At 41.7% G+C, this 26811-nt stretch overlaps 3 protein-coding genes across 8 annotated transcripts in view; 1 reads left to right on the top strand and 2 right to left on the bottom strand.

Moving 5' to 3' along the window:
• Nucleotides 1–1170: 1170 nt before the first annotated feature.
• plekha8 (pleckstrin homology domain containing, family A (phosphoinositide binding specific) member 8) lies at nucleotides 1171–13344 on the bottom strand. Its single transcript, XM_049584162.1, has 13 exons — nucleotides 13166–13344; nucleotides 12571–12687; nucleotides 12285–12440; nucleotides 12074–12195; nucleotides 11058–11216; nucleotides 10893–10933; nucleotides 10524–10651; nucleotides 7029–7380; nucleotides 6107–6192; nucleotides 3894–3952; nucleotides 3330–3531; nucleotides 3185–3246; nucleotides 1171–3095 (listed from the first exon to the last, which is right to left on the bottom strand). Exons 1-13 carry the CDS (start codon nucleotides 13203–13205, stop codon nucleotides 2898–2900), a joined length of 1722 nt encoding a protein of 573 aa, XP_049440119.1. The 5' UTR covers nucleotides 13206–13344; the 3' UTR covers nucleotides 1171–2897.
• A 210-nt stretch (nucleotides 13345–13554) lies between these two features.
• fkbp14 (FKBP prolyl isomerase 14) lies at nucleotides 13555–15051 on the top strand. Its single transcript, XM_049583803.1, has 4 exons — nucleotides 13555–13887; nucleotides 14197–14348; nucleotides 14451–14578; nucleotides 14666–15051. Exons 1-4 carry the CDS (start codon nucleotides 13667–13669, stop codon nucleotides 14822–14824), a joined length of 660 nt encoding a protein of 219 aa, XP_049439760.1. The 5' UTR covers nucleotides 13555–13666; the 3' UTR covers nucleotides 14825–15051.
• A 2739-nt stretch (nucleotides 15052–17790) lies between these two features.
• The window catches only part of chn2 (chimerin 2), a 32656-nt gene continuing 23635 nt past the window's right edge, over nucleotides 17791–26811 (bottom strand). For 5 of the 6 annotated variants that reach the window (XM_049583541.1, XM_049583543.1, XM_049583540.1 and 2 more), the window contains 7 exons: nucleotides 24267–24350; nucleotides 22683–22767; nucleotides 21203–21376; nucleotides 20872–20949; nucleotides 20523–20660; nucleotides 20325–20430; nucleotides 17791–19161 (listed from right to left, as the gene is read on the bottom strand). In XM_049583541.1, the coding sequence (XP_049439498.1) occupies nucleotides 18990–19161; nucleotides 20325–20430; nucleotides 20523–20660; nucleotides 20872–20949; nucleotides 21203–21376; nucleotides 22683–22767; nucleotides 24267–24350 (837 nt within the window). In that variant the 3' untranslated portion in view covers nucleotides 17791–18989. Of the gene's footprint in view, nucleotides 19162–20324; nucleotides 20431–20522; nucleotides 20661–20871; nucleotides 20950–21202; nucleotides 21377–22682; nucleotides 22770–24266; nucleotides 24351–24412; nucleotides 25940–26811 lie in introns of those variants that run through there. The other variant, XM_049583544.1, reaches the window with a different exon arrangement.

Raw genomic sequence — 26811 nt, 5'->3', positions numbered from 1 at the left:
ACTAAATGTCGCTGGAGATGCGGTGGCCAACCTGATTCTCCTGCTCTGTAATGAAAAGATCTGCTGTGCTCACAGAAGAATCCCCCCCAAGTCAAGTGTACTATTTGTGGAGTTTGGGAACCTTGAACAGTTAAAATTAATTCATGAACTAATAGCTGTTGATTTCCGCTCTGTCAGAAATACAGCCATGATGTTAAACATGTAGGATCTATTTTGAGCTCTCACAGGTATTTAGATGAAATCAAATACTTTTTCCAACAAAAGGGGTTATTTTAGTGCATGCTGGGTGGTATAGCGTTACAGCTGCGGCACAAGGGGCGATGCAAAGGAGGCCACGGGGACAGGAAGCAGGCAGGGGCCCAGCTGTTTGCCCAAGCCAAGTGAAAATCCCTGACCTATAAGGAGGAATGGCTGGCATGTGGTCCTGGCAGAAGACACACTACTGCTGCACATGCAAAACACACACAGCAAGGTATGCAAAGGTGTTATCTGAGCTCAGTGCCACTATTGTTCCGACTAACTACAACACCTGTGCAGATTTAGTATCTATTGCTTACTCACTGATTTGTTTGATTGACATTTGAAATGAGGGGTATTTGTGTATGGTCACCAAGGTTGAGAGAATATGGCCTAATACCTCTGGGCTCCTGTCTAATACAAAATAGAAAATTACATATTTGTCTGCGATTCCCAAACTAAGGGCATGAGTCAAACCCTCCTCCTGCTCTTCCTGTATTGTAGCATTATTGTACCCATCCTTCTGTACTGCGCCACCTGCTATTTCACAATACTGAATCAACAGAATCAAGCTCCTGAAAATCACCAATATATTTTCTTAAATATTTAGCATCCCCATCCTGCCAGCCCTCATTGACACTGCCACCACTTACAGAGCACTGACCGCACACCACCTCTACCACCCTCTCAACCCATGCTTCACTCTCCTCCCTCCTGGCCACAGATTATCATCCCTTGAGAGGAGGTGTCCTCAACCATTACTGCTCTTAATAACCCAGGGTCACTGTAATAGACTTGTGATGTTCTTGTCTGTCTGTCTGTCTGTCTGTCTGTAACCAGTTCTGAGTGTTTATTTGTACAGACTGTGACAACAAATTTCCTCTATATAGGACAATAAAATATGAATCTGCGACAGCACCAGACACACACTAAGACAACTTAATTATTTATTATGTAAAAATCAAATAGCATCTTATGTACAGTCATAGAAAACCCAAATCAAATGTCTGCAATATTACAATGGAGTATTCTCAGGATTAACATTGGAATTGATCTGCAACAGTGAACCAGCCCATTACACATCTGCGATGTAAACCTGCTGCAAAGGACTAACTTCAAGAATTATTACTGTGTGCATTCCTGAAAACACAAACAAAAAGTTAGAATAAAGTTACAAATACTATGTGGTATGTCTTGTTTTTTTGTTTTTTTTTTTTAAAAAAAAGCCCTATAAGGATGTTCCTGCTTTGCTTGAATGGCTCAGTGACTCTATGGAGAAACTTTAACTTGGCCAGGAGGTGGAGTCTTACCACACTTTTTTTTTCATTGTTGGAGTGACATCATAATATATTAAGTACAGAAGATAACACTCAAGTATGTAGAACAGTGCATGGACAACGTGATTAAAAAAAATTTGTAGAGTAGCTGAATGTTATCATAGCACAGAGATGAAGGAGAAGCGATGTAGTTTAACTCTCTATCAATATATTAACTTGGTTAATTTAAGTCCTTGGCCTATATTCAGTTTCCGTTGGCTCCTATGTTACTTAATACATAAAACCATGCAATCAATAAACATGCTCTGTGGCTACAAATGTCCATACATTCACACAAAAGCTGGACTGAACGGATCCCTGTGACATTAATGTGAACTGTATAACTTAAGACGTAATAAATAGACATTATGAAAATGCATTTTATGCATAGGTTTGTGCAGAGGATGTCCACTTAAGTATTCAGCAGTTGTCAGTACTTTAACAGCTACACTTTGTGTTTTCATTCTTGTGTGTTGTGGTACTGTAGGCAGCAGAGGCTAAAGCCATTCCCCATGACAGCTCCTTTTTGGTCCCTCGGAAAGTCTCTAGAGCAATTGTTCAACATGTCAAACCATACATTGTCATCCTGCAGGATCATATTAAATATTTCAGGGAAAGAAACTAAATCAATGTCATATCATAATGTCCACTGAACTTAAACAGTCAGTGCATGAAAAAGTGTTTACCTAATAGACTAAAAGCTCGCCCAGTATGCAATCCCATCACATACTTAAGGCATTTATTGGGCACTGGAACAATCTGATATTACTCTTGTCAAAATAGTGCCTTGTTTAAGTTGTGAGTATCCCTCTTTCATGAATCTAAGGAAGCAGGACAATCCTGATTAAACATTTCTTTGCATTCCGATCAGCTCAAGGGGGATCACACATGATCTTCCAGGGTTGTCACTAGAGCCAAATACCTTGTGATTATGTACCTGTACATAAAAAGCTACTACACAGCCACAACATGTGCACCAGTAACAAAGTCACCACAAGTCATTATGGTGGGAGTCTGTACGATAGGGCTTAAAATCCCTACACTGTCAATGGTCTTTTAAACAAGACCCACAAAACTACATTTTGTCAGACCGTAACGTCTTCATTGTTAATGCTTGCTCCTAAATACAGACACTGATACCTTCATCAAACCTAGACCCTCTACTGTAGTAGAATTTAACAACCACCGGAAACACCTCACACTGACACGGGACATGCTCACCCTACTCTGTACACAAGATGCACTCGTTGCATCTGGCACCCTCCTCCAGCTCTTAGACACTACTCTGCCCATGCAGTCAGGTCATATCCTTCCTTGAACTCAGATCCTGTCTCTGGTCAAGTTTCACACCACTTCATCAGATTCCAGGTTGTATTCTTCATACAGGGTGTCTAGGATGGCCAGCTGCTTCTGCATGGCAGGTAGGTACACTCCCAGGTCCCTGTGCATGCCGCTAGTGAAGCCGTCCTTCAGCTCATCGCCCTCTCTTGACACTAAGGCAGCGGCGAAGTTTTGATAAGATGGGGCGGCTCTCAGCGCCAACTGGGGAAATAGAAGCACGCGATAGTCACACTCCAAGCACAGATAAACCTCAGAGGGGAAAAGCATCAGTGAGAGGAGGAAATACCTACAGCAAAAACGCCTCGCACAACCCAGCCGTGGTACTGTCGAAGGGTCTTTCCATAGGCATTACCTGGGTGAGAGAACAGACAGAATATAACGAATCTTGAATCTGTTGTGTGAACTTGTTTGTAGATTTGTGCATCCTAGACTCACTTAGTGCTCCCTGGATGTCCTGTTCTCCTGCGTTGACCTCTGACAGGAACTCCTTGAGGAACTTCAGGCCTCTTCTGAGCCACAGCAGAGCCTCTGTGGCTGAGTTGCGCACCTGGGCAACATCTGTCTGAACTTCATGTAACACGATGGACTGTAGCGTGGGGAAACTGTCGGGGTCGGACATCAGCTTCTGGTGAATTTTCTACAGGGTGAAGAGAGTGATATAGTGACGTGAGCGGGAAACAGATCCTGATTCTACTCAAATGACAAAACTATAATACATTTAACAGCTCAATCAGTTTTTATATAATTTGCATTGACAGCTCAAGAATGAGAGGAGTGATGAGTCATGTCTGGTTTTAAGCAGCACTGTGCACAGCTAATGTCTCCCCGTGGACATATTATATTGCAGATCCTTAAGTACTAATGTTGATTCATCTTGTTTGTCACATAATATTTAGCACAAGACTTAGAGCTACTTTTGAAAAACAACTGTGTCATCATTTCCTTAGCTGAACAGTCAAATCTGCTAAAAGACAAAGAGTCAAAGACATGTACGCGTACCTTGATGTTTCCAACAAAATCCATTTTAACTGGTGCAAACACTGTGGATCCCAGCTTGTCTGAGGAGAGAAAATCCATGATCATTTCTTTGTTGCTTATGGAGATCAGTTTTCTTATATTAAGACTTATCAAGACAATGTTGTGGTAGTTAACAGCCAGCAATGAAAGATGCAGCTGCCTTGTTTGTTTTAACCCACTACCAAAAGGTATCTAAATTTTTCTAGCCAAACCATTCATACATTATATCCTTTTTGTACCCAGATCTAGACTGACTGAGTGACTGTGTATGATATTCCTCGCAGCCAATCACTACAACCATTATTCAATTTAATGTGACATGTAACAAAGCCCACTACCGCAGCAGCTGCAACCCATACACTCTGTGGTGTGGTGAAGCTGAATGCTGTGTATATGATGGAGTGGGCAGTTCACTATGTTGAGACGTCACTCAACATTCAAGAGTATGTCTACACTACACGCCTGTGGTGTCTGGTGGCATTTTAGATAGTTTATGTTTCCATTCACATGATGGGTATCAAATGAAGTAGGAAAAAAAGGTATCAATGAAAGTACTCTAGTGGTATCGGTATCACTTTAAGGGTACTGATATTGGTAGCCCTGGAAAATGATGAAGGCTTGTAATACTGCTGCGTGACGTAGATGATATCAAACACAGATCATATCACTAGTATCTGGGTATGTGTCAAGATCTGTCTCTCTTTATGTATAATTTTGTCATATGGATTACTGTAAATTCATTATGTTGATTTGTTCTGTACGACATCTATTGCACGTCTGTCCATCCTGAAAGAGGGATACCTCCTCAGTTACTCATCCTGAGGTTTCTACCATCTTCTCCCTGTTAAAGAGTTTTTTGGAGAGTTTTTCTTTATCCGCTGTGATTTGTGATATTGGGCTTTATAAATAAAATTTAAATTGAATTGAATTTGAAAGAGATTGTCAATTTGAGAGCAGCTGGAGGTGAGCAGGCTTAATCGATCGAAAGATCACGTCACTTCGGACAAATCTACAATTAAATTTACAGAGGACCATTATAAAAGGTTAGTACAAAACATAGGCTGATAATACCTTGGCCATCTTTCATGTTTACATATGTGTCGTTTTTTTAAGGTTTTCCTGATAATCTCTCAAACCACCAGGTAATTCTTGAAGACCAAAGATCCTAATCTTACCTCTCCTCCTTATCATTGGGCCAAGCCTAGTGAAGCTCTAAAAAGTTTTTTGTCAAGAAATGTTGTTTCTAAAGTCTTGCACTTTTTTATATTGATAGTGTGACTGTGCATGACGATCATGGACTGTATGAAACTGTGGGCGTAACCTCCGGGTCTGAAAAGTGAAGCCAATGCCAAGTGCCTGCATTCTTTCTAATGGTCAGCAGGGGGCGAATCCATTGGTTGCAAAAAGCACGAGAACATGACTCTACTTGTCACTTAAATTGTTACCTCAATAAACATTTTCCTAATGAATTTTTGGTCTCGATCACTTGTTTTAAACTTTTAATACAGCATGATGCTTATTTTGTCACTAATGGTCTAATTTATAGTAAAAGAGACGATAAAGCAGGGTATGCTTTAGGGCATGGCTACCTTGTGATTGACAAGGCGCTTTCACAGCAACCTGTCAATAGGGAAAGAAGCATAGCAATGCCTATCCTACTAAGCTCAACCCACTCATCCAAATGCAGTCATTTCTGGCTCCAAATATCCAAGATTGCGATGGACAAAATACTAAACTCAAGGCTTTAAAACAGTAATCCACAAACAAATGGGGAATGTCATGATGGCTACATCCACTTCTTTTATACAGTCTATGGTGACCTTTATCTATATGTAGTACACTGTGTAGATAGACACAAAGACACGCACACAGCCACATGAACATGTATGAGCGAACAACAAACCTAATATAAACTTTAAGGCTACCAAGAATAAATAAAACCATGGAAAGACATATAGCTCCAGAAAGAAATAACAACGACATGTAAGAAAAGAATGATGATGAACCCAAGACAGAAAGCTGCCACCTCATTAATTAAAGACAATATGAATAAAGGAGCATGCTGAAATGACAAATAAAGTAGAGAAAAAGACTTCCTTATAAAAGTTTTACGGAATGAAATGACCACATCATGAGAAAGAGGAAAAAAGGAGTGGCAGATTAAGAGGAGGAGAGACTGAAAGTGACCGGCCTACCTAATACAGGTACTATTGCATAGCATGAGTCCAAAAACTCTTGTGTAGGGATACCATTGTCGTCGTCCAGTCTTATATCACTAAATCTAAAAAAGTAGAACAGATTCAAACAGGAGAATATATTAGAGGTAAGTATGCCATTTCAATTTTTATTTGATCAACTCAAACGAAAAAAAGAAAAGGGTACAAACGTCAAAACCAAGCCAGAGAAATGATTCACACAGTGTCATGCAATTCTATGCCTGACAATACCTGAGACTAGTCTGCTACTTTGTCTACCATTTAACAGAGATGTTTTGTTATTTTGCTAATGTGACTTTTCTTAAACTGTCTCATCATATTAAAAAGACAAACTCCAAAATGCACACACTGTAGTCCCCATCTTGAATACTGGTTAAGTGAGACAATGATTTTTCTCCATTGTAATACTGTTTACGTCATAACTGAATATTACAGAAATTATTAAAAACACTCTAGTCCACGTTCAGTAACACTCTTCAAGGTCTTAAAAACAGAGAGTAAAATGTTTGAAATACAGAGTGAAACAAAAAAGCTTTACAAACCCAAATATCAGATGAGGGCCTCTCTGTGTCATGTGATCAAGAGAGAACATACTAATGTAAAACACTCATCATGACATCTTGAAATGGATTCAGTTAAAACTTTCCAAACCTGTTATTATACATCTACTCTGTGCAACACTGTGATACAATTAATATATTTCCACAAACTAAGTAACTGTGCAGTTTAGTCAAAAGTTGCAGCAGAAGTGCAGTTCCTCAAAGACAAAAATACTACATATAGCTTAGATTGGTTAACCCTAATACTGTCATAGTGAAATATCACAGACGATTGTTCAGTAACTTCTACAGTAATCAATGTGTCCTAAAGGATGTGACCTTCCTGAGTAGCATTTTCATACCTGTGGCTCATTGTGCTGAAGAAAGTTTCCACCTGCTCTGTGTCTTCCAGCTCTGGTGAATCTCTGGAAGTCTCGTCTTTGTGTTTCGCCTCTTCTTGGTCTGGAACAGCTTCCTGTGGGTGCTGAGGCTGGACAGTGCTCGCTTCCTTGTTGTTGTTGTCGTGCTCTTGACTTTGGTCCACATTGTGCTTCTGCTCGTGTTTTGTCTCCTTTTGATCGTCGGCTTCGTTTTCCTCGTTCCCTTCTGCTGGCACGTCATAGTGTTCTGTCTCAGAGGTATCCTGGGTAGTGTGTGAAGAAGGATCAGCTTCCTCCTCATTGACTGAGCTGTTGCCGTTGGTGGCATCAATGTCTGTGTGACACAGTAGACAAAACAGTAGCTGTATATATCAGAAAAAAGGGCATGCAGAATATGGTTTTAGTCAAGTCTGAAGCCAAGTTTTCATTAAACCGTGTGTAGCAAATTGTGGAGCCACCACTCTGATGGCTTGCACAACTATCAGGCAGACTTATCATCTTTAACCACTGGCACATTACACCAACGCAAACCTCATGCTCATCCTTCTTTTAGTGTTTTAGCAAAATCATATAACAAATTTCAAGAGCAGCCCTGCATTTTGTATTGAGTGTAAGTAACGCTGCACTGGCCTCTATAAGTTAAAAGGTTCAATGTGTCACCTAACATGGCAGTTGGGTCACGTAAGGTGTGACTGATTTCAGTCATGACCACACCTGACTATTACTTAGCGCTAAGCTTTGTGAAATGCTTTTCATTTCTTTAAGATTAAAGGACCTCAGTGTGGAATTTAGTGGCATCTCGCAGTGAGATTGCAGATTGCAACCAGTTGAACAGCCATTCCCTCACCCCTCCCTTTTCAAGCGTGGAGAGAAGCTACTGAAGCTTTTAGGTTAAGTAAAGTAGCCAGTGTTTGGTTTGTCAGTTCTGGGCTACTGTAGAAACATGGTGCTGCAATACAGTGGTCTCTGTGGAAGAGGACCCACTTCCCATTTTAAGATATAAAGGGCTTATTTTAAGCTAACAAAAACTGTTTCAGGAAATTATAAACTAAATGAAAGCATGTTGATAAATATTATATTACATTATAGTCCTTCATACCCAAAAAATGTTCTTGAACTCTTCCATATCTCCCAAAAGTCTCACAGTTAAAGGGAAATTTCGGTTTATGTCAACCCGTCTCCTAGTGACTAGTGACATAAAAATAATAGTTAGCATGTTAGCTGTTAGCCTAGATACAGCTGGGGCGCATAGTAGTGTCAGACCTGTTAAAACGTAAGTGAACGGGCATACTTCAAGTGCAAAGTTAGTCCACTAAACAAGCTTTTTTCCCCACAAAGACCGCCTCATATCGTTAGGATAAATGTCAGAGAACATATAGAAAACGACATGTAAATGTGTTGTCTTACCTTACCGGTGTGGTGCCATGTTTGTTTACTATCTAGCTCTGCTTTCCAAAGCACGGCTGAAATATCGCGAGAACAAGCAGTGATCTCATACCGTGCCTGAAATCTCGCGAGAACAAGCAGCAACAGATGGAAGGCAGAAGCGGATAGTAGCCTGAAAAGTTCATTCATTTATTTTATGAAAGATTTATAGAATAATGACTGACTTTTTGCCAGACTTTGACTTTGTGGAGAAGGAATTTGATTTTGCAGAGTCTGATGGCCACCCTTATTTATTTGAGCCAGAATACACTGACCAAGAGCTTCGTGAAATTGAAGAACGGAGGAGGAGAGAGAGGCACAACAGGTAGAGGACGAGAGAGGAGGAATGGCTGCTGCAAGGCTGCGTAGCTCTGGAGATTGGTGGCGTACCTGTGAATGCTGTGCCCCAGTGCCCACAGAAGAGGAATGTCTCTGTTGCAAGGAATGGGACCGGTTGCAGCCTTATTTTCAAGGTCTGGATGTGACCGAGGACGAGACACCTCCACCTGGAGTAGTATCCAGCTGGGCTTTATCTAGAGCTTGCGAGATATATATTTCGGCCGCGCTTTGGAAAGCAGAGCTAGATGGTAAACAAACATTGCACCACATTGGTAAGGTAAGACAACACGTTTACATGTCGTTTTCTGTATGTTCTCTGACATTTATCCTAACGATATGAGGCGGTCTTTGTGGAGAAAAAGCTTGTTTAGTGGACTAACTTTGCACTTGAAGGTATGCCCGTTCACTTACGTTTTAACAGGTCTGACGCTACTATGCGGCCCGGCTGTATCTAGGCTAACGGCTAACATGCTAACTATTACTTTTATGTCACTAGTCACTTGAAACAAATTTAGGCCAATAGGAGACAGGTTGAAATAAACCGAAATTTCCCTTTAAGCCCCATTTCCACCGAGCAGTAAGGCACAGCACATTTCAGTTCGGTACGCTTTTTTTCTGTTTCCACTGTAAAAAGTTGTGGATGGTACCAGAAACCCCTTATGTTGGGGTACCTAGCACACAGATCTGGTACTAAAACTTGGAGCTTTGAACACTACAGTCCGTTCATTGGTCAATAGTGGACGGTCACTCTGCTCAGGGCTGAGCTGTGGCTGGTTTTGGGGTTTATGTAACTACTGTTCATACCCTGGAGTTTTATTAGTAAACTGTAACTATAAAATGAGAGAATGTTTTGCTGCCTCTTGCGGCAGCAAAATTTCGGTGCGTAACCTTGTTCTGTGGACAATAAATCAGGTGCAGACTTCCCTCTGTGTCACCGGTAATGAGGAAATACAGTGGGTGCTGGACAGAGCAGTGAGTGACAACAACCCCGCCCACATTTAAGGGTGCTCTTTGCGGTGGAAATGCTAGAGTCTAGGTACCATGTCTGAAGGATTACTTTTGGTTCCAAAGGTACCACAACAAAAGTGTTTGGTGGAAACGGGGCTTTTAGTTGTTGTTGTTTTTAATATACTGAACTACAAACTATGGTGTTAAATTCATCTGTCTTAACTATTTGTGACAGTACCAACTGGAACTATTGCATCACATCCAGTCTAATCCAAAGTGTATGATATATTCTTATACATATAGGGATACAAAGGGATATATTCTAACATACTTGTATCTAATAAAGGAAGCACTACAGGCCCCCTCATCAGTAAGCTTAAAAAACAACAGCAAATATTCCTTTAATTGTCTTTTTTACATTATATGTTTTAAATAACATATCTTTGTATTCCGTTGAGGTACAATATGTATAATAAATAACCCAAAACAATAAATCGGTAAAGAGTTTCCATCAGTGGCAGTAGCTCCTTCTCTACAGAAGTTTTGTTACTGCTAAGGGAAATGCAATAATGTAACTGGGGCATCCATCACTGTCCGCTCACTAAAAGGCAATAATCTATCCACATCAGTTCAGATGATGTACACGCAACAACCAGGCCCCTTTTGTTGTTGTGTGTGGCTTTTCTTTAATGGAATGCAGTAATGGTTTTGAGTCCAGGGAACTTTGCAGTGGGTGAAGTCATTGGTTGGGGACCCCTGACTTACCTGGTGTGGAAGGATGTTCTTCTGGTCTGTCTGGTCTTTCTGGCTCATCTGGTCCTTCTGCTCCAGAGTCAATGCTCTGGGTATCATGTGCAATTGGTTCTCCTGGGGTTTCAGGCAAATCCCTCCATCTAGAATAAATGTGAGTGCGCTTTGTCAATTGTAAAACTAAGGATGCTTTTCTGTTGCGCAAATTGGGAATTGTGTCTTATGCCATGGAAAAGTAACATCAATGACAAAACATTATTATATCAACAGAGAACATCTGACAGGGTTTTTCCATCTCACTTTGCTGAGTGCTACTCTGAACATCTACCTGAAAGAGCAGTGTAAACAAAATAAAATGTATAATGAAAGAAAAAAGTCACCTACTTTTCTCCAAGGTTCTGATTTGAATGATTGACAGGCTTAATCTGTTGGATAGATAAGACACAGTTATATAATCATATATAATTATCTTTGAGAACAAGTCATACTGTTTATACCAGATGTTATTAAGTTATCTGACTAGACACAGAAGCTGTAACACAAAAGTACCTTTTGAGGTTTGATGGCTGCTACTGGAGGAGACCCTGGTGGACTCTGTGTTGCCACATCTGTACCAAAAGTACGATTTGCTATCTGCATGCATTCCTCGAGAGTCTTGAGGAAAGTGGTGCATGTCGACTTCACCATGTTTCCAGTGTCTATGCCCGTCTGAAAAGGGCATACAAGCACACACATTAGCTATCATTAACCACTGTTGCTCTAAATGTCCTGACAGTATGTTGTTAGGGTTAACCAACAAAACCTTCCAAAATCTAGACACTCATTCCCCCCACAAAGAACCACAGGAAGCCATTCCTGCCCGTGGCCATCAAACTGCACAACTCGTCCCTCAGTTTCAGCCACTCTGGGCCAATAGACTGGCACTTGGACTTAATTCATCCATCTGCATTTATAATTCATAATTATCCATTAAATTCCAACTGTGTAATAGCGACTTAAAGGTACAACTATTCCCTGCAACACTGCCTTAACTGTGCAATAATTCAACTGTTGCTATATTCTGTGCAGTTATTCAACTGAGTAATGTTCTTCTGTATACTTATTTATTCTCATCAACACCTCCTGAATGTATACATTTAACATTCAATGCACATATTGTACATATTTCTTATGTTTATTCTATTTATTTATGTATTCTATTGAACATTGTAGCAAAATATATATTTTTATATGCGGAAACGCTAGTTTATACACTGTAATGTAGCACAATACATATATTTGTATATTTTTACACACTTTATAGACTTAGCAAATTCCACATATCTATGTTTTTAATATTTTTCTTTTCTTTTATTTGCTTTATAGTTATATTAAGTACTTTTGATTCTGATTCTGATAAAAGAAAATGTGTTTGTGATAGCATTTGCTGTCTGTCTGGCCATTAGAAAGCGCAAGCACACAACAATTTGATGTCTTGCTAGTTGCAAATGGGCTACCCTATACTGCAGTTTCACACCAGCAGCAGCTTCTCTTATTTCATCGGCTCATCCAAACCTAAACCTTACCTCCGCTGTGTCTCCTGGCTCATCATTCTCCTTGATCTTGTTAACTTGTTGCAGAAGAAGGTCACAGTACAATCTGAGTTCTGACATCTTAGTTTTCAGCGCCTCTGTGTTCTCCTGGAGTTCTGTGATGATAATAATAGCAAACGTTCACAATAGCACACTAGCTGCAATCCATGCAATGTCAGATCAGGATGTTATCGCATCCAATTACCTTTTTCTCTCTTTGTTCGGTTGTCTGTAAGGCAAGCTTTGGCTGTCCCCAGTGCCACCAGCCATTTCTGCCTCTCTGCTGCATTGATGGCTCTGAGGTAAAAGTACTGTTCTCCTGGTATGGTCAGGTCAACTCGCGTAGAGTCAGAGGAATTAACTAATGAAACACAGCAGCACACAGGGAGACATGCTTATCACCAGGAATATATCATAAAGCAGCAGAAAGCTACTCATACACACTTGCACAATGAGACAGTGAGATTACACAGGACTTGAGCCATACCGACCTTGGATTTCACAAACTGAAATTTTAATGCTGCCCTTGCAACCTTTCCAGGCATCCTCTTGGGAGTCATAGTAAGACAAAGTTCCTCCATCAAGCACAAACCAACGAGGCTGCCAACCTGAAAAAGTGTTATCACATCATTGTTGAAACGTTGCTGATTAAATAGTGTGGTCATTTTTCAATATTGAAAGCCACTAGTAAAAGTGTTTATTAAAGCATCGTTGTCTAGTTCATAAACTTAAAAAGAGTTAACCCCTACGTGATGTTAGCAACAGCTAGTCAGTTGTTAAATCAGATTATAATGACAGATGGTGGGAAGTGGCGACATTAGCTAGCGCTACCTGTTAAACGTACACAAATACGATTGGTTTCTAATTCGTTAAGCAGATAAATTAGTCGACAACAAGCTTGCTAGTTTAAAGCGGTCCTTAAGCTCCGATAGTTGAAGGTTGCTAACGTTAGCCTACCGCTACCCGTTGCCTGTTAACGTTATCACCAACTCAACACAAGTACGCTGTGACGTTGTCATGCTAGCTAGCCGCCTCAAAACGAGCGCTAATAACCGACAACACGCGACGACTACGAGACTAACTCACCACTTATGTAATTGGTCCATTTATGCAGCATTCCTTCCATTGTTTAATTATGTGTCTTCGCCGTTCATTACTTGTTTATCATAACAAGATACAATGTACAGCTGATTGCAGCGACTCCATCGGGCCCCGAGTGTGATTTGTGGAGTAACGTCCTCGGCTTTACACTCTCTACGTCGGAGAAAGTGCGTAAACTTTTTCGTGAATCGGGCTCTAAGCTAGCACGACCCAGCTAACAACGTTCCACCCATTTACATCAGAGGGATTTAAGTAGTGTGGGTGTGTATTGTGGTGATTGACAGAACAAATAACCAATAGAAAAATAGGATATATAAAATGGGCGGGGCTTTTGGGTGAATCTAGCCAATGGTAGCGGGAGGAGGGCTCTCAACTGAACAGTGGGTGCGTTAATGCAGAAGTTGGCTGCCACGTAGTTGGCATTCCTGCCATGTATTTATTTTAAGTACTGCATTTTTTAGGTACAGCTTTTTGTAAATTTTGCGAATGAGGGAGCTATTATCTATCAAAATGATTATTTTTTCTATTTGTTCGATACTGCCCTCATTGTTAGTGTTTGTCACCGGGGGGAAACTGCCTGAGCCAGAAGTTAAAATCGAAGTCATACATAAACCTTTCATGTGTCACCGTAAGTCAAAGTATGGAGACATGCTTCTTGTTCATCACGAGGGATTCTTGGAGAGTAATGGCACCTTGTTTTATTCCAGGTAATGAGTTGCATGAAACTTTAACAATGCTACATGTGCTGCTATGCAATTCTATGTGAATGCTTGCAGGAAAAATCACTGCCTGTTTTGACTGTACAAATCATTACATGGATCTAATGGACTACACTATGCTGCAGCCCACCACCTCTCAGTATTTGTGCCATTGTCAATTCAGACCTCAACACTGACCACTGGACTTTCTTTATAGTTAGGTGGCAATGTACTGTCTATATTTGTGATATCAGTTTCTGTGTGTGCTAGACTTTTCTTTGTCAAAGAAAACTAATGGATCTGTGTGACTCTTTGCAGCCGCAAATATGGGGATAAAAACCCAGTATGGTTCACTCTTGGGACTCGAGAGGTGCTCAAGGGTTGGGATAAAGGCCTGCAAAACATGTGCACGGGAGAGCGCAGGAAGCTGACAGTCCCTCCATCCCTGGCCTATGGCAAGGAAGGAAAAGGTCACTATTTGTAACACACAAAAACATGTTACAGATTCTGATCCCCCCTTCTTCACATATTCCACCATAACATATCTGTGCTTCTTTTACATGAACCTACAGGCAAGATCCCTCCAATGAGCACCCTCATTTTTGACATTGAGCTCATGGAGATCAGAAATGGTCCAAGGTCACACGAGTCTTTCCGGGAGATGGATCTGAATGATGACTGGAAGCTCTGCAGAGAGGAGGTGTGAAATTCTTGAAGCTGCTTTTCTCTTTGCATTAAGAGTGTGTTGCTACTGATGAATGTTATTATTATTCTGTCTGCCCTACAGGTGAAAGCATACCTGAAGAAAGAATTTGAGAAACACGGATACTCACCTAATGACACAGATCATGATGTGATGGTCGATGACATCTTCAAAAATGAGGATGAAGATAAAGATGGTTTTATATCTGCGAGGGAATTCACCTACCAACACGATGAGCTTTAAAGGACTGATTTTATTTACTTTTTTTACTTTTTTGTTTCATGAATCTTGTTTTTTTCTTACACTGCAGTTGAACAGTATTTTGGCTGAACAATTTATGGAAAAGAAGATCCATAATTAATTTATATTTCCATCCTGCACTGATAATGCCACCACAGATGAGTTGAGGTTACAGTCTTGAAATTGTTTGAATACATTTAAAAAAATAAATGTTTTTGAATTAAACAGAACTCATGTTAATGTTATTTTTGATGTTTACATGTTCTGAAAACTGAGACTGTGTGCTGCATGCAGGCAGCCTTGGTGATGTGATACTGGAAGATGGTAGTTTCTCTGTGTGTGTCTTCATTAATCACTAGAGGGCACTCTCATCCCAGACTCTTAAAATCATAGTTGAAGATCTTGATCAAATCAAACAGCAACAAAGTACTGTCAAGGGTCCATCTATTTCAGATTTTAGATTTCATACGGTTTCTGGATAAGTAAAATGAAAGAGCAGTCACATACACTTATGTATATTTCATGCCACCAGGACTGAATCACAGAGGAGTAAGTTGCAGTGATGAATATTCCAAAATCTGTGTTATGCCTTAAAGGAATAGCCTTGAATTTATTTTCATATTTTTTCAGTTCATGTATAAATGTACTGTGCCTTTAGTAACCATTTCTCTCAGTGGCCTCCAAACTGTGGAGTTTGCAGTGAATAACTTGCTAACAGAAATGCTGCCCAAAAATAATGTCCAAATGCAAAATGGTCTTGTTGGACCCTGAGGAGGAAACAAAGTTTTAAAATTCATATTTAAGTATCCGAGAACAATCCATAAACAGGAAGAGAGCAATACTTATACTCTTAGCTCTGTCAAATTATTCTATACTTACACTCTATGTCAAATATGTGACTCCGCATACCACCTTAAAATTAATGTGTAATGCAATGACTTGGTGGAATCATCGACTACTAAAGTAAAAATGTAAAAATAAAATGTAAATGACAGTCAGAGCAGATGTAACCTATGACTCAATGATCTATCAGTTGGCAGTGGTTAGGATGAAATCAGCTTTGCAGCATCAACAGGAAGCAACAGTGTTTCAAAGATTAAAGAAACCAGTGAGAAGTGTGATGGCTGTCAGCGCTGCTCTCGGTCTATTCTTTTCCCAAACATACAAATTAAAGCTTTGTAAGATTTTGGTTGAGTAAATCTTGACAGCGAACATAAGCCTCCCGAGTTAAATTGACCAAAAATAAAAACATGTCTGATGATGCAGCTGAGACAGAGGAGGATGCAATTGCTTTCTATTACAACAGTAAAGGCTAGCAGAAAGCTAAGAGTATTAAAGCCACTGTAAGACATCACAGTTGCCCAATTACATAGGGGTGCATGAAAATTGTACCATAATTGTATACTACATAGAAACATGCTGCAAGTTTGCATTTCAAATTATTTTAGACACTGACTTAGAGGTCAAGTGTGTAGGATTTAGGGGCATCTATTGGCAGAAGCCAGGTGTGAGATCGTGTTATGATCATGATTATGGTCATGAGGGAGTTCAAGTATCTCAGGGTCTTTGTCACGAGTGAGGGTAGAATTAAGTGTGAGATGGAATGGTGGTTTGGCGCAGCATCTGCGGTGATGCAGGAGCTGTGCACGATGGCAAAGCTTTCCATTTACTGGTCCATCAACATCCCAACCCTCACCTATGGTCATGAGCTCTGGATGGAGACTGAAAGAATAATATCTCGGATACAAGCAACTGAAATGAATTCCCTCAGAAGGCTGGCTGGGCTCAGCCTTAGAGATAGGGTAAGGAGCTCGGAGTAGAGCCGCTGCTCCTTCACATCGAAAGGAGTCACTTGAGATGTTTCGGGGATCTGATCAGGATGCCTCCAGGGCGCCTCCCGTTGGAGGTGTTCCGGGCATATCCAACTGGTAGGAGGCCCCATGGAGACCCAGAACACGCTGGAGGGATTATAAATCTCATCTGGCCTAAGAACACCTCAGGGTCCCCCAGAGGGAGCTGGAAAGTGTTGCTGGGTAGAGGGATGTCTGGAATGCTTTGCTCAGCCTGCTGCTCCTGCGACCTGGCTTTGAATAAGCGGTTGAAAATGGACAGATGGATGGATGAATGGATATTGGCAGGAATGGTATATAGTAGTCATATGTTTAGAATGAGTCGTGTATATCTACATATGGGTCCTCTTTCATGGAGTCTGCCATGTTGTCTCTACAGTAGCCCCAAATGGACAAACCAAACCCAGGCTCTAGACAGGGCCATTGAAGCTTTTGCATTTTCCACTGTAGTTCTCCCACACGCTTGGCACACAACAGAAGTTTCAGTTGTGCAACCTCATCGCTAGATGCCACAAAATCCTACACTCTGGACCTTTAAACTAGAGCTAATCCTTATACAACTCTTTAAACAGATAATTGTGAATGGAGGTGCTATGATTGTACTGCAACCTTTCTACTTCTAAGTTAGTGAAGGCTGATGCGCACCCACCATATCCTCAGGAACCACAAACAGATTTCAGAGTGAGAAAAAGTTAAAGCGCTAAAGCAGCAAACCAGAGTGTGAACACTGTGGTGCAACTCTCTCACAAAGAGCACCACTGTTCATCTCACCACTAAAGTGCATATGCTACCTGGCAAGATTCCACCATGCTGACCAAATCTGCGGGTGAAACTGGATGAGTGGAAAGGTTATATTGCAAGACAGAGATTGAATATTGGATAAGGCCTTTTAGGCAAAATACCTGGCAAGGGTATGACAATAACTGTCACAAGATAAAACAGAAAAAGGCTGTTAACCACATACCTGTGATTCACTGCGCTTCAGGCTACAAGCAAATATTCACTAGAATAGGGCTGGGCCTGTCTTCTCACTGAACCTCTTCTCCAGCTATCACACTGCGGTAAGATTATGCTAAATGGAGACAACACTGTGAGAAAGTACAACAGGTCGCACTAAACTGAAGGTTTTTTTCCTTTAATAAATCAACATTTGATAAATTACATTTTAATTACAACCGTCACAAAAATACATTTTGATAAAATGGATTTGTAGAAAGGATTTACTTAATCACATCAAACTAACTGTGAAAGAAACACACTCGGTGCAGCTGTAGCGTGACTATTAACTTCTATGGCACTGTAAAGTGAATGGCAACTACTGCTGCACCGAGCAATGTTACTGGCTTACAAAAAGAAAATTTAAATGGGCCCAGATCATATTGTTCCCCTGAAAATATCCCAAATTACAGCATGTAAACAGAAATACTACAAAACTGGCAACCAACGTGTGCAGAAGAGTTTTGCAATATGACTAAAGATGACGTGTGAATCAAAATGATCAGTATTTAATCCACCTGTGTATTCCTCACCATAACACTGAGCACACTGAAAATTAAAAAAAATGGTAAATCCACAAACTCCCTCCTCTGATTCTTTTTTTCTCTTGTGATCAGTTTTGTATTTAGACATCAATTCAACAAACATCATTCTCAACAGTATATATTATTGTGACAAAAGAACATGATGCAGAGTAAAAGACAAAAATAAACATCTTTACAAAATAAATCTTTACACTTGTTGCAAAAAAGTGCTTAATGAGCGCCCAATTGTCTCATCTCCCATTTTTTAGTACGCACAGTTAAAATATTGATCATCACATGATCTGATTTTATCTACAATGAATTTTAACCATGCGTTCCCACTAAAATCACCATATGCACATATGTAATGTGGGAATGTTAACTAGGCTGCTGCTGTGAGGCTGGGTTTACACAGCACCAGCGCTGATTGACGGGCTGCCTGGGGCAGATTTCACACAGCGCTGTCATCATGACTGAGCCTACACCAGGTAGTGACAGTCTTCAAATTAAAGAGAGGAGGGAACAGCACTGAAGGTAGTTAAAAATACCGGATCCTTTCCTAATATAAAAATGATGGTCTTGGCTGGGTATGAAATCCCAAAACTTACAGTAACAAGACGATGTCAACACTAAACCAACTTCAACTAAAACAGTCATGCGAGAAAGAAGTGTTTCAAGTTCAATTTGATTTACAAACTATTCTGAAACTTCATTAGAATCAAGGTGGCTTGAATTTCCTCTTTGACAGAATAAATAAATGTCCTTCGTTTCTTTAATAAGGCCTGCATGCCTCAGTCCTTAGAATAAGACATCTTCATGCTCTATCATAAGCTGCACCACCAGTTTCTGCTGCCTCATGTCATTCAGGGTTGTCAAAGCGTTCTGCTCTGGTGGCTGCATAAGCGTTGGACCATAGACAATTCCCAGGTTCTCAGCATTCATTAAATTGTCCTTTTCAAACTGTGTCACCCTGTAAAACACAAGAGGATGACAGGTTGAGGTTTGAAAGAACAGTAGGATCAGGAATAATACAAAAACAGCTCCATGTTTTTCAATATTTATTACCAGCAGTGACAACTTCATGACAGCTGACATTGCCTTCACCTTGTGAGTATTTATGTGTGTGTCTCATTATGGCAAAATGTGGTTCAGGTGACATCTACTGTAGCAAGAACTATCACAGAAGCAGTTTTAAGTTTTTTTGCAGGTGCTTATTTGTCTGTCTGTGGACCGATTTTTTTAGTCACTGCAATAACGTCACAACTGTACAAGACGCACCCAGTCACACAACTTAACAGACGTGTAGGTTGAGTTGACGGCTGTGGTCCAAGCAAGCAGGCTGGAAGCAGGGGCATAGGAAGTAGGGAAGAGGCTGTTGGCCCCTCTGCTTTACGCCTCTGGCTGATATTGGTTTTAAGTCGCGGATTGCTGCATCGCAGCAGGTGTGATCCCATCGCAAAAGGGTCTCTATTTCACAGTGGTTTTCTTTTTGGGTCATGAGGTTATTTACCTCAGGAATGTTAAGTTCAAAGATAAGGTTGGAATGATTCTTTCCTTTTCAGCAAATCCCATGAAAAGACCAAAGCTGATGATAATCTCTCTGTGGCATTCAGCCTGTACGACACATCTTTAATCAGAGACCATCTTGCGATGGGATCACACCACCCACAGAGATCTATGTTTTAAAAGAAATGTGGGCCAAGACCGTAAAGTTAAGGGGCCAACGGGACCTATTTCCCACTCCCAACTTCTGGTCCCTTTGCAAGGACCACATCCATCTTCGAACTTCCAAATCTGTCCACAGACAGACATATACACACCTGGCAAAACACTCAAAACACCTTTTGTGTTAGTTCCTGCTGCAATTTGTGCAAGGTGAACACAATACCAGCCAAAATGTTGCAGCACCACTGTCTGCCATTTCAAAATAAACTACAGTGCCAATGTTCAGTGTAATGAAGGAAAATATCTTCAAGAACAAGAGGATTATTACCTGTATTGCCATATTGCCTTACATGCAAATCTTATATCATTCATTGTCGGTTTTAGTCTTTGCAGGGGATCTGAATTTAGTTATAAAAGAACTAACACATTGCATGTCCTTGTACTGATGACTTGTGTGTATGAGCTGACCTCTTCAAGTGAGCCATCAGGTAACGCAGGGTCTCATAGTGGGCTGGCGGGAGTTGCAGTAAGCTCTCGTGGATGGCCTCTAGTCTGGATTCAGCATTTGGAATTTCTACATTACATCAGTAACATGATTAGTATCAGAGCACTGCAGGGAACCAGCAACACTGTAACAGCATGGTGGAGGAGTGGAGGAGCTCTTACTTGCAGCTTGAATAAATCTGGGGTACAAGTCAAACGGAATGACTGGAATGGGAAGGTCTCTTAAATAGAGCTTCAAAGCACCAGCAATGATGTTAATGTCTGCATAGGCACTGGCACTGATATCGGCCTTTTCACCATCTGTTGATGAAAAAAAATGTAATTTAATTTCATGTTTGAGTACAGTTAAAAGTAAAGGCTGAATGTTCTTGTGTACGTCACAAAATAATGGACAGTACTATTTCACGCTGTACTGCAGCTGAAACAAGCTTCTCATTTAAAAAGTATGAACCCGTGAACTAAAACCTCAGAGACCAAAATCCTGGGGCAAATAAATCTGATGTCAACAAACCTCGGTCAAAGGCGAGCTTCACATCCTCTATGTGCTCTGAGAAGCCAGATACTCTGTAGAGACCTTCAGATTTCATACCTGCAACAGAAAATTGGGAAGCTTGTCTCAGTTTTTTTTTCCCGTCATCACCCTCACTGCCTCCAATTCTGCACTGTAGACATAAAAAAATGAGCTAAAGGAAATAGAGGCTATAGGGGACATTTTTAATCATCGCAAAGTGATTGCAGAATACTTGACTGCTTGAGTTGAGCATTTCTTAATCAAACGTTAAGCTCTGCTTTCCTTTCTCTGTAATGACTGATGGCTTTTAATGTGATTAACTGCATGTTACCTCTCAGCTCTATCTCTCGAATACACATGTCCACCACCATGGGTCGTGTTGTGTTATGAGCTTTGACTAGTGTGGTGAGGTCACAGCTGAACACTTTCTTTATCCTGCGCAGGTCCGGCTGGCAGTCGCTGGGAACCAGTTTGGAGCACTGTTTGTGTACATTCAGCCCGCAATCTTGAAGAGCAACAGGGAGATAAACAGAGAGAGAGAGATTAGTCTCAGACTGATGCTAACACAACCATCGCAGCGGGCTTAAGACAGGAGTTTGCAAAGGTTTCCCAGAGTCAGTGATAAACTGCGCTGTCAGACAGCACAGCCGAAGCTAAGCCGTCTCCATGCACTGCGCCAAAGGTAGATAACGGTGAGCATGGCTACATGAGCGGGGGTTCCTGTTGTGGTTGTAGTCACATGGATGCGCGCTGGACAGCTGGCACGACCAGAGTGTGTGTTAGAAGTATGCCTGCTTGTGTGGCGGCACAGCTTGGAATGAAGTTTTTGAAGGAGCCGTACTTGTAGACGCGGGGTGTCTGACTGAAATCGTTCATCACAAAGACGTTTTTACTGCCTGAGCGACATTAACGCCGGTTTGCTGATTGGGGTCCTCACTCTCAGCTGGCACTCACAGAGAGAGAGAGAGTGCAGCCGGAGATAAGAAAAAAAATAGAGGCTAGACAGGGAGTGAGAGAGGACAAAGAAGTCTCTCCTGTTTCACATAGCACATGAGGTGTCTGATGATACCAGTGTTTGCCGCTGGCTTATCAGCGTGGCAAATGTCTCAACAACAAACACTCTGTTTAGGAAGAAAGCTACCAAGTCCTCTGATGTGCACATCAGTTTCATGACTGAGCCTGTGCAGTGAATGAATCTTGTGACTACGGAGGACATGAAAACCCCACTGAACTCTCATATGCATTGAATCACTTAGATCTGCTGCTATATTTGGTCAACAATTATTGTTCATCTGATCTGCCTTTTATCAGCATTTACAGATTTTATTCGTAGTGATTTCTGTGGACAGAGGAACTTACATTTGGATGTCAGCATACCACATCACATGGCATTTCTTTGCACACTAACCAGCCATCAGGGAATTAGAAAATAGTGTGTAAAAACACGAAGCTGCCTTTCAGTTGACTTCAGTTGAGTGTGACTGTGATTAAAAAGTCTTGAGGGGGAAGAGAGTTCAAAAAGAGCGACAGCAGTTATAGCTGTGATTATATAAAAGTGTGAGGACTGTGCTTCGATGAATCACTGACAGGAGGATCTCACTTGTTTGTCACAGTTTTAACAGGAAAATAACAACAAAACATGCCATCATTGAACCACCAATTAAAAAAGGAAAAAATTATGCAACTGAAACAGCCATGACAGTCGGTCACAGGACAGAGACAGCCACAGATCACACATTCAATCCAAGACTTATATGATACTCTTTGTGTAATACATGACATGCAGCTTTGATATTGGAGTGTTTAGTTACCTGAGCAGCGGACACCCTGGGCGATGAGGCCCCACATGAAGTTGGCACAGTACTCGCACCAGTGCGGCCCTCGAAAGGTGTGTACCTGGGGTTAAAGACAACATGGTTATACACACGTTACATATTGCAAGTCATTGCTATGTCCAGTCCAAACTGTAGAGAAACTCCCCTTTGATGTACAGGACAGAGATTACTTTGTGATCCCAAGCTACAGTGGATGGGACCCCTCGCCAAATGAGAGCATTTGTATATACAAGGCAGATTAAAGGATTAACTATAATGTGTCTGGCATCTGCTCCTGGGCAATCGGATACATGCAGGCAGGCACACAGGCAAGCCTGCAAGTCAAAATAACAGATGTACACCCACTGTGCACCCTGAAAACACAGATAATATGGCAAATGAAGGCACACCTGCATGCATGTGCACACACACACACCTTCATTGGTACTTTGAATAGGTAGCAGTCCACTGATGAGTGAAGAGGGCATATGGCAGGTGGTGAGTGGATAGTTTTTTGTTCTTTTTCAAAAGGGGGGTATACAAAAAGCTGGGGGTCATTATAACCTGCCTGTTAACTGAAACTTAAGATACAATTGCAAGAATGTTAAGGCGCCCCAAGGCAAAGTATCCCTAAATTCTCCTTTGTATATTTTAAGAATCATAACTCTGTTCCGCTTTCCACAATGTACTGAGCACCTACACTCTTTGGCTGAGAGCGGAGGACTCTATGATACTTCTCTATAACTCTATAACTGCTTTTACAAAATCAGCAGCCCACTACAAAATTGGATCTAAGAGCTTTAAAATCAATGTTAATCAATGTGCTCTGCTAATGGGCTGCAGTATAGTGTGTCCATTAGTTCCCCTCAGTGCAGTGTCAGCTGCGTGTGTTCTCATCAAAACAGCAACACACACTGTGGTCTGTGATGGGACAAGCACACATCTGAGGCAGGCAAAACATATCTGTAAAACAGTCTCTCTTACTGAAAGGGGAATTATGCCCATTTTCAAATTCCATACATGTTAATTTTTATGTCCAAAAATATTAGTAAACAGGGACAACTCATTGCTAAATAAAAAAACATAGAGTGCTAAAACTCAACTTTATGATGTCGGTAAGTATAAGGTGTGGAGCTGCTCCATAGACAATGAATTGGTAAAGATGTTCTAGATGACACTGAGAGCACCCAGGGGAGTGTTCTGAGTATGTAGTACATTTTTGGTTTCACAACTGAGAACTCTACAACTGAATAAAGCTCATTTGGTCATGAAAAAGAAAACAAAAAAAAATGTGGTCCCACAAAAGCCCATTCATTGTCTATGGAGCAGCTCAAGACTTTATACTTGGTCATGACAAGTTGGGGACTTTCCTCTCTGGTTTCTGGCTTTGAGGGAGGGTAGCTCATGTTCACAAATATTAATTGAACGTTTCCTGGCCATGGAAATAACATATTGGATTGTTTAATTTGGGTGGTGTTCCCCTTTAACCACTGCAGGAAACTGACAGCTAATAATTATGTATGAATAAATAGATCTAGTTGTCATTAGCCATCTAACGTTTCTTAACAAAAACCTGCTTACCTTGAAGTTGTGTATCTTCTCATAGGAGCACTGCTTCTCTGGTGTATCTTTCAAGGCACTCCGTCGCACCAGAGGGGAGGTGATCTGTGGACAGGAGGCCAACAGTTTAATAGGCTTCCACAGAAGTGTTCCCTTGCTGCCCAATTTGACTCCCAGAGCCAAAGCCAGGAGCTCCTGATGCTTCCTCTCTTGTCTTTTAGTCTTGTGAGTAATCAGCTCCCCTCCTCTGTTTTCTTCAGCCTCCATGCTCGCCTGCTCGGGTTCCCACAGACTCTCCATCTCCTCTGGGGAAAGATGTGGGGGAGAGACGTGGGTGCTGTGCAGCAAACGCTGCCGACAACAGCCCAGCGCAGAGGCGGCGGTTACACTCCACTCCCCTCTGACCCAGGAGGGCGACTGATGACAGGCAGCACGGGGTTGACTCTGCATCTGGTCAGAATCCAGCAGCGGCAGTGAGCAAGAAGAGCAGGGGGAATGGGACTGGTAGTGGGCGGCCTGAAGGCAGGAGTGTGCCTCACACAATGGCCCTCTTTCACACGCCCAGAAAGGAAAGGGAGAGAGAACAGGGTCCCTGATAGGGAGGGGCCAAGAGGTTGAGAGTGAGGGCGGTCGGGTGCTGTCAGGACCGCTTCACACAGTTCAACAGCTCTGTAAAGCAGGATCAATAGTGCAGACGCCCTCTTTACAGCACAGAGCACACTCCCATTAGCACACTGCCTTCCGGACACACTCCACTTCACTTAACTGGAGATAATACTCAACTGCCAGCAGCTCTCAGTCAGCGCTGGGTCTCCTAAATAGGTCAGTCAACTGCTCAAAGACTGACCGAAGATTCTCTGGCCTAACAGAGAAGATGAGGCTCTGTCCTCGTAATTCAAACAGATCTTGACCTCCAGCTATGTCAGTCGGCTGGTGGAATTCCCCACACTGCCGTCCAGACTGGATCTTCCAGACACTCTGGCTGCATGCTGCTACTCCCGCCAATCACAATCATTTGTCTCAGAGGACCAGCAGAGCCAGACCATCAACTGGGATTGGGAGGGATTACTGCCATAATCCTTACACAGGGAATAATCCCACAGTGCCCAAATCCAAGTAAAATCCCAAAGCAGGCTCATTTGCAGGTCTGCAGCCATACAGTATTTTGGCAGTGGGGGGCTGTTGCTATGTTCATGCTGAATTTGTCCCTATTAGCTCTGCTTGTAAACAACCAGTAAACGGCACCAGAGGGCTTTCGGCTTTTCTAATTAATCAAGAAGCTCTGAACCATGGCACACAACACTGACAGCAGTGGAAACTACATGTCAAATAACAAGCATCTGCAGGATTTTGTGGCAAACAGCTATTTTACCGAACAGCTAAGCCCGAACATAAGGTTGAACTGATTTATTAAACAGGGAGGAGAGGTCGTGAAGCCAGTAAGCACTGGATTTGTGATGATAAAGAGGTGGGGAAAAAGCAGAGTGGTGAAGCGGAGAGCAAAAAGACCCAAAGGGCAACTGCAAAGCTGAGATAAAATGAAAGGATTGGCAGCTTACAGACACAGTAGCAAAGTTAAAACACTGCTGCGAGCCTTTTGTGTACCAGCTTTTTGTCTTTGGGGGCAACAGTTAACTGGCTGATAGCTGAGAGTGACAGGACAGGTGAAGATATTTGTCATTGTGGCTGACATTCCTTGAAAAGACCTACACATACCATACCATACAATGCAGCTCTGCAGCTAAGTCTGAGTGGACAGATGAGGAATAGACCACTTGCAGATATTTTAGCCTTGCGAGGTTGGAAGGAGGGAGGGAGGGAGGGAGGGAGGACGAGGGCTCTTTGTCCGCAGGCAGATGGCTTCTTGTCTCTTAAAGAAGAGTGTGGAAGAAAGGACACAAAAGGTGGTCACACAACAAGCTCTGCTTTCTTTTCAGTGGCTTGGCTCTTTTATTCCCGCAAGGCTTTGTGAGAGCACAGCTGAGCGGACTCTGTTGTGACTGAGTACTTGGAATCATGGGAAAACGGCACAGTGGGCGCTGACACAGTAAGACAACAGGATACAACTACCCACATGCCAAACAAAACAGCCCTAACAACATCTCACACAAAAAGAAAAAGAGGCATACTATGAGGGGTATAGCAGTCAAAGATATCGGCCATTATTCAAAAGTGGAAGAAATTGCCACTGTGTATCCACTAGGAACACTGAAAATTGATCTATTTTTCTGTGGCTGCGACTGAAAAGAAATAACCTTTTCTAAAAGGCTGGAAATGAGCACTCACAATGCGGCGTGAGGAACATTTTTACATTTTGCAACTAAAACACAAAAATAGCTGTTTTTGCATTTTTATAGCGTGAAACTCTCGGGAGAGAACAGGTAATTATCCTAACAAACAACGTGACAATTTCTTTGGAAATCTTTTCAGGGCATGCGAGCAGACCAGCCTGTCAGGAGCTCCCCACTGAGAGTAAACCAGTGTGGTGAGTATCAGGAGGTATGTGGCAGACGTTCTGACCACTGAGGAAACTTCTGCACATGCAAAGAAAAGTAAACTCAGGAGG

The sequence above is a fragment of the Epinephelus fuscoguttatus genome, linkage group LG8, assembly GCF_011397635.1.
Source record: "Epinephelus fuscoguttatus linkage group LG8, E.fuscoguttatus.final_Chr_v1".
Taxonomy (NCBI): Eukaryota; Metazoa; Chordata; class Actinopteri; order Perciformes; family Serranidae; genus Epinephelus; species Epinephelus fuscoguttatus.
This window is presented reverse-complemented; position numbering and strand designations above follow the sequence as displayed.

Coding starts and splice junctions, on each gene's coding strand:
- plekha8 (XM_049584162.1), bottom strand. CDS start 13,205: ATGGAAGGAATGCTGCATAAATGGACCAATTACATAAGTG. Junction 12,688..13,165: donor ATGGACCAATTACATAAGTG/GTGAGTTAGTCT, acceptor ACACTTTTTCAG/GTTGGCAGCCTCGTTGGTTT. Junction 3,532..3,893: donor ATTTTGTTGGAAACATCAAG/GTACGCGTACAT, acceptor TTCACCCTGTAG/AAAATTCACCAGAAGCTGAT.
- fkbp14 (XM_049583803.1), top strand. CDS start 13,667: ATGAGGGAGCTATTATCTATCAAAATGATTATTTTTTCTATTTGTTCG. Junction 13,888..14,196: donor GGCACCTTGTTTTATTCCAG/GTAATGAGTTGC, acceptor GACTCTTTGCAG/CCGCAAATATGGGGATAAAA. Junction 14,349..14,450: donor CTATGGCAAGGAAGGAAAAG/GTCACTATTTGT, acceptor ATGAACCTACAG/GCAAGATCCCTCCAATGAGC.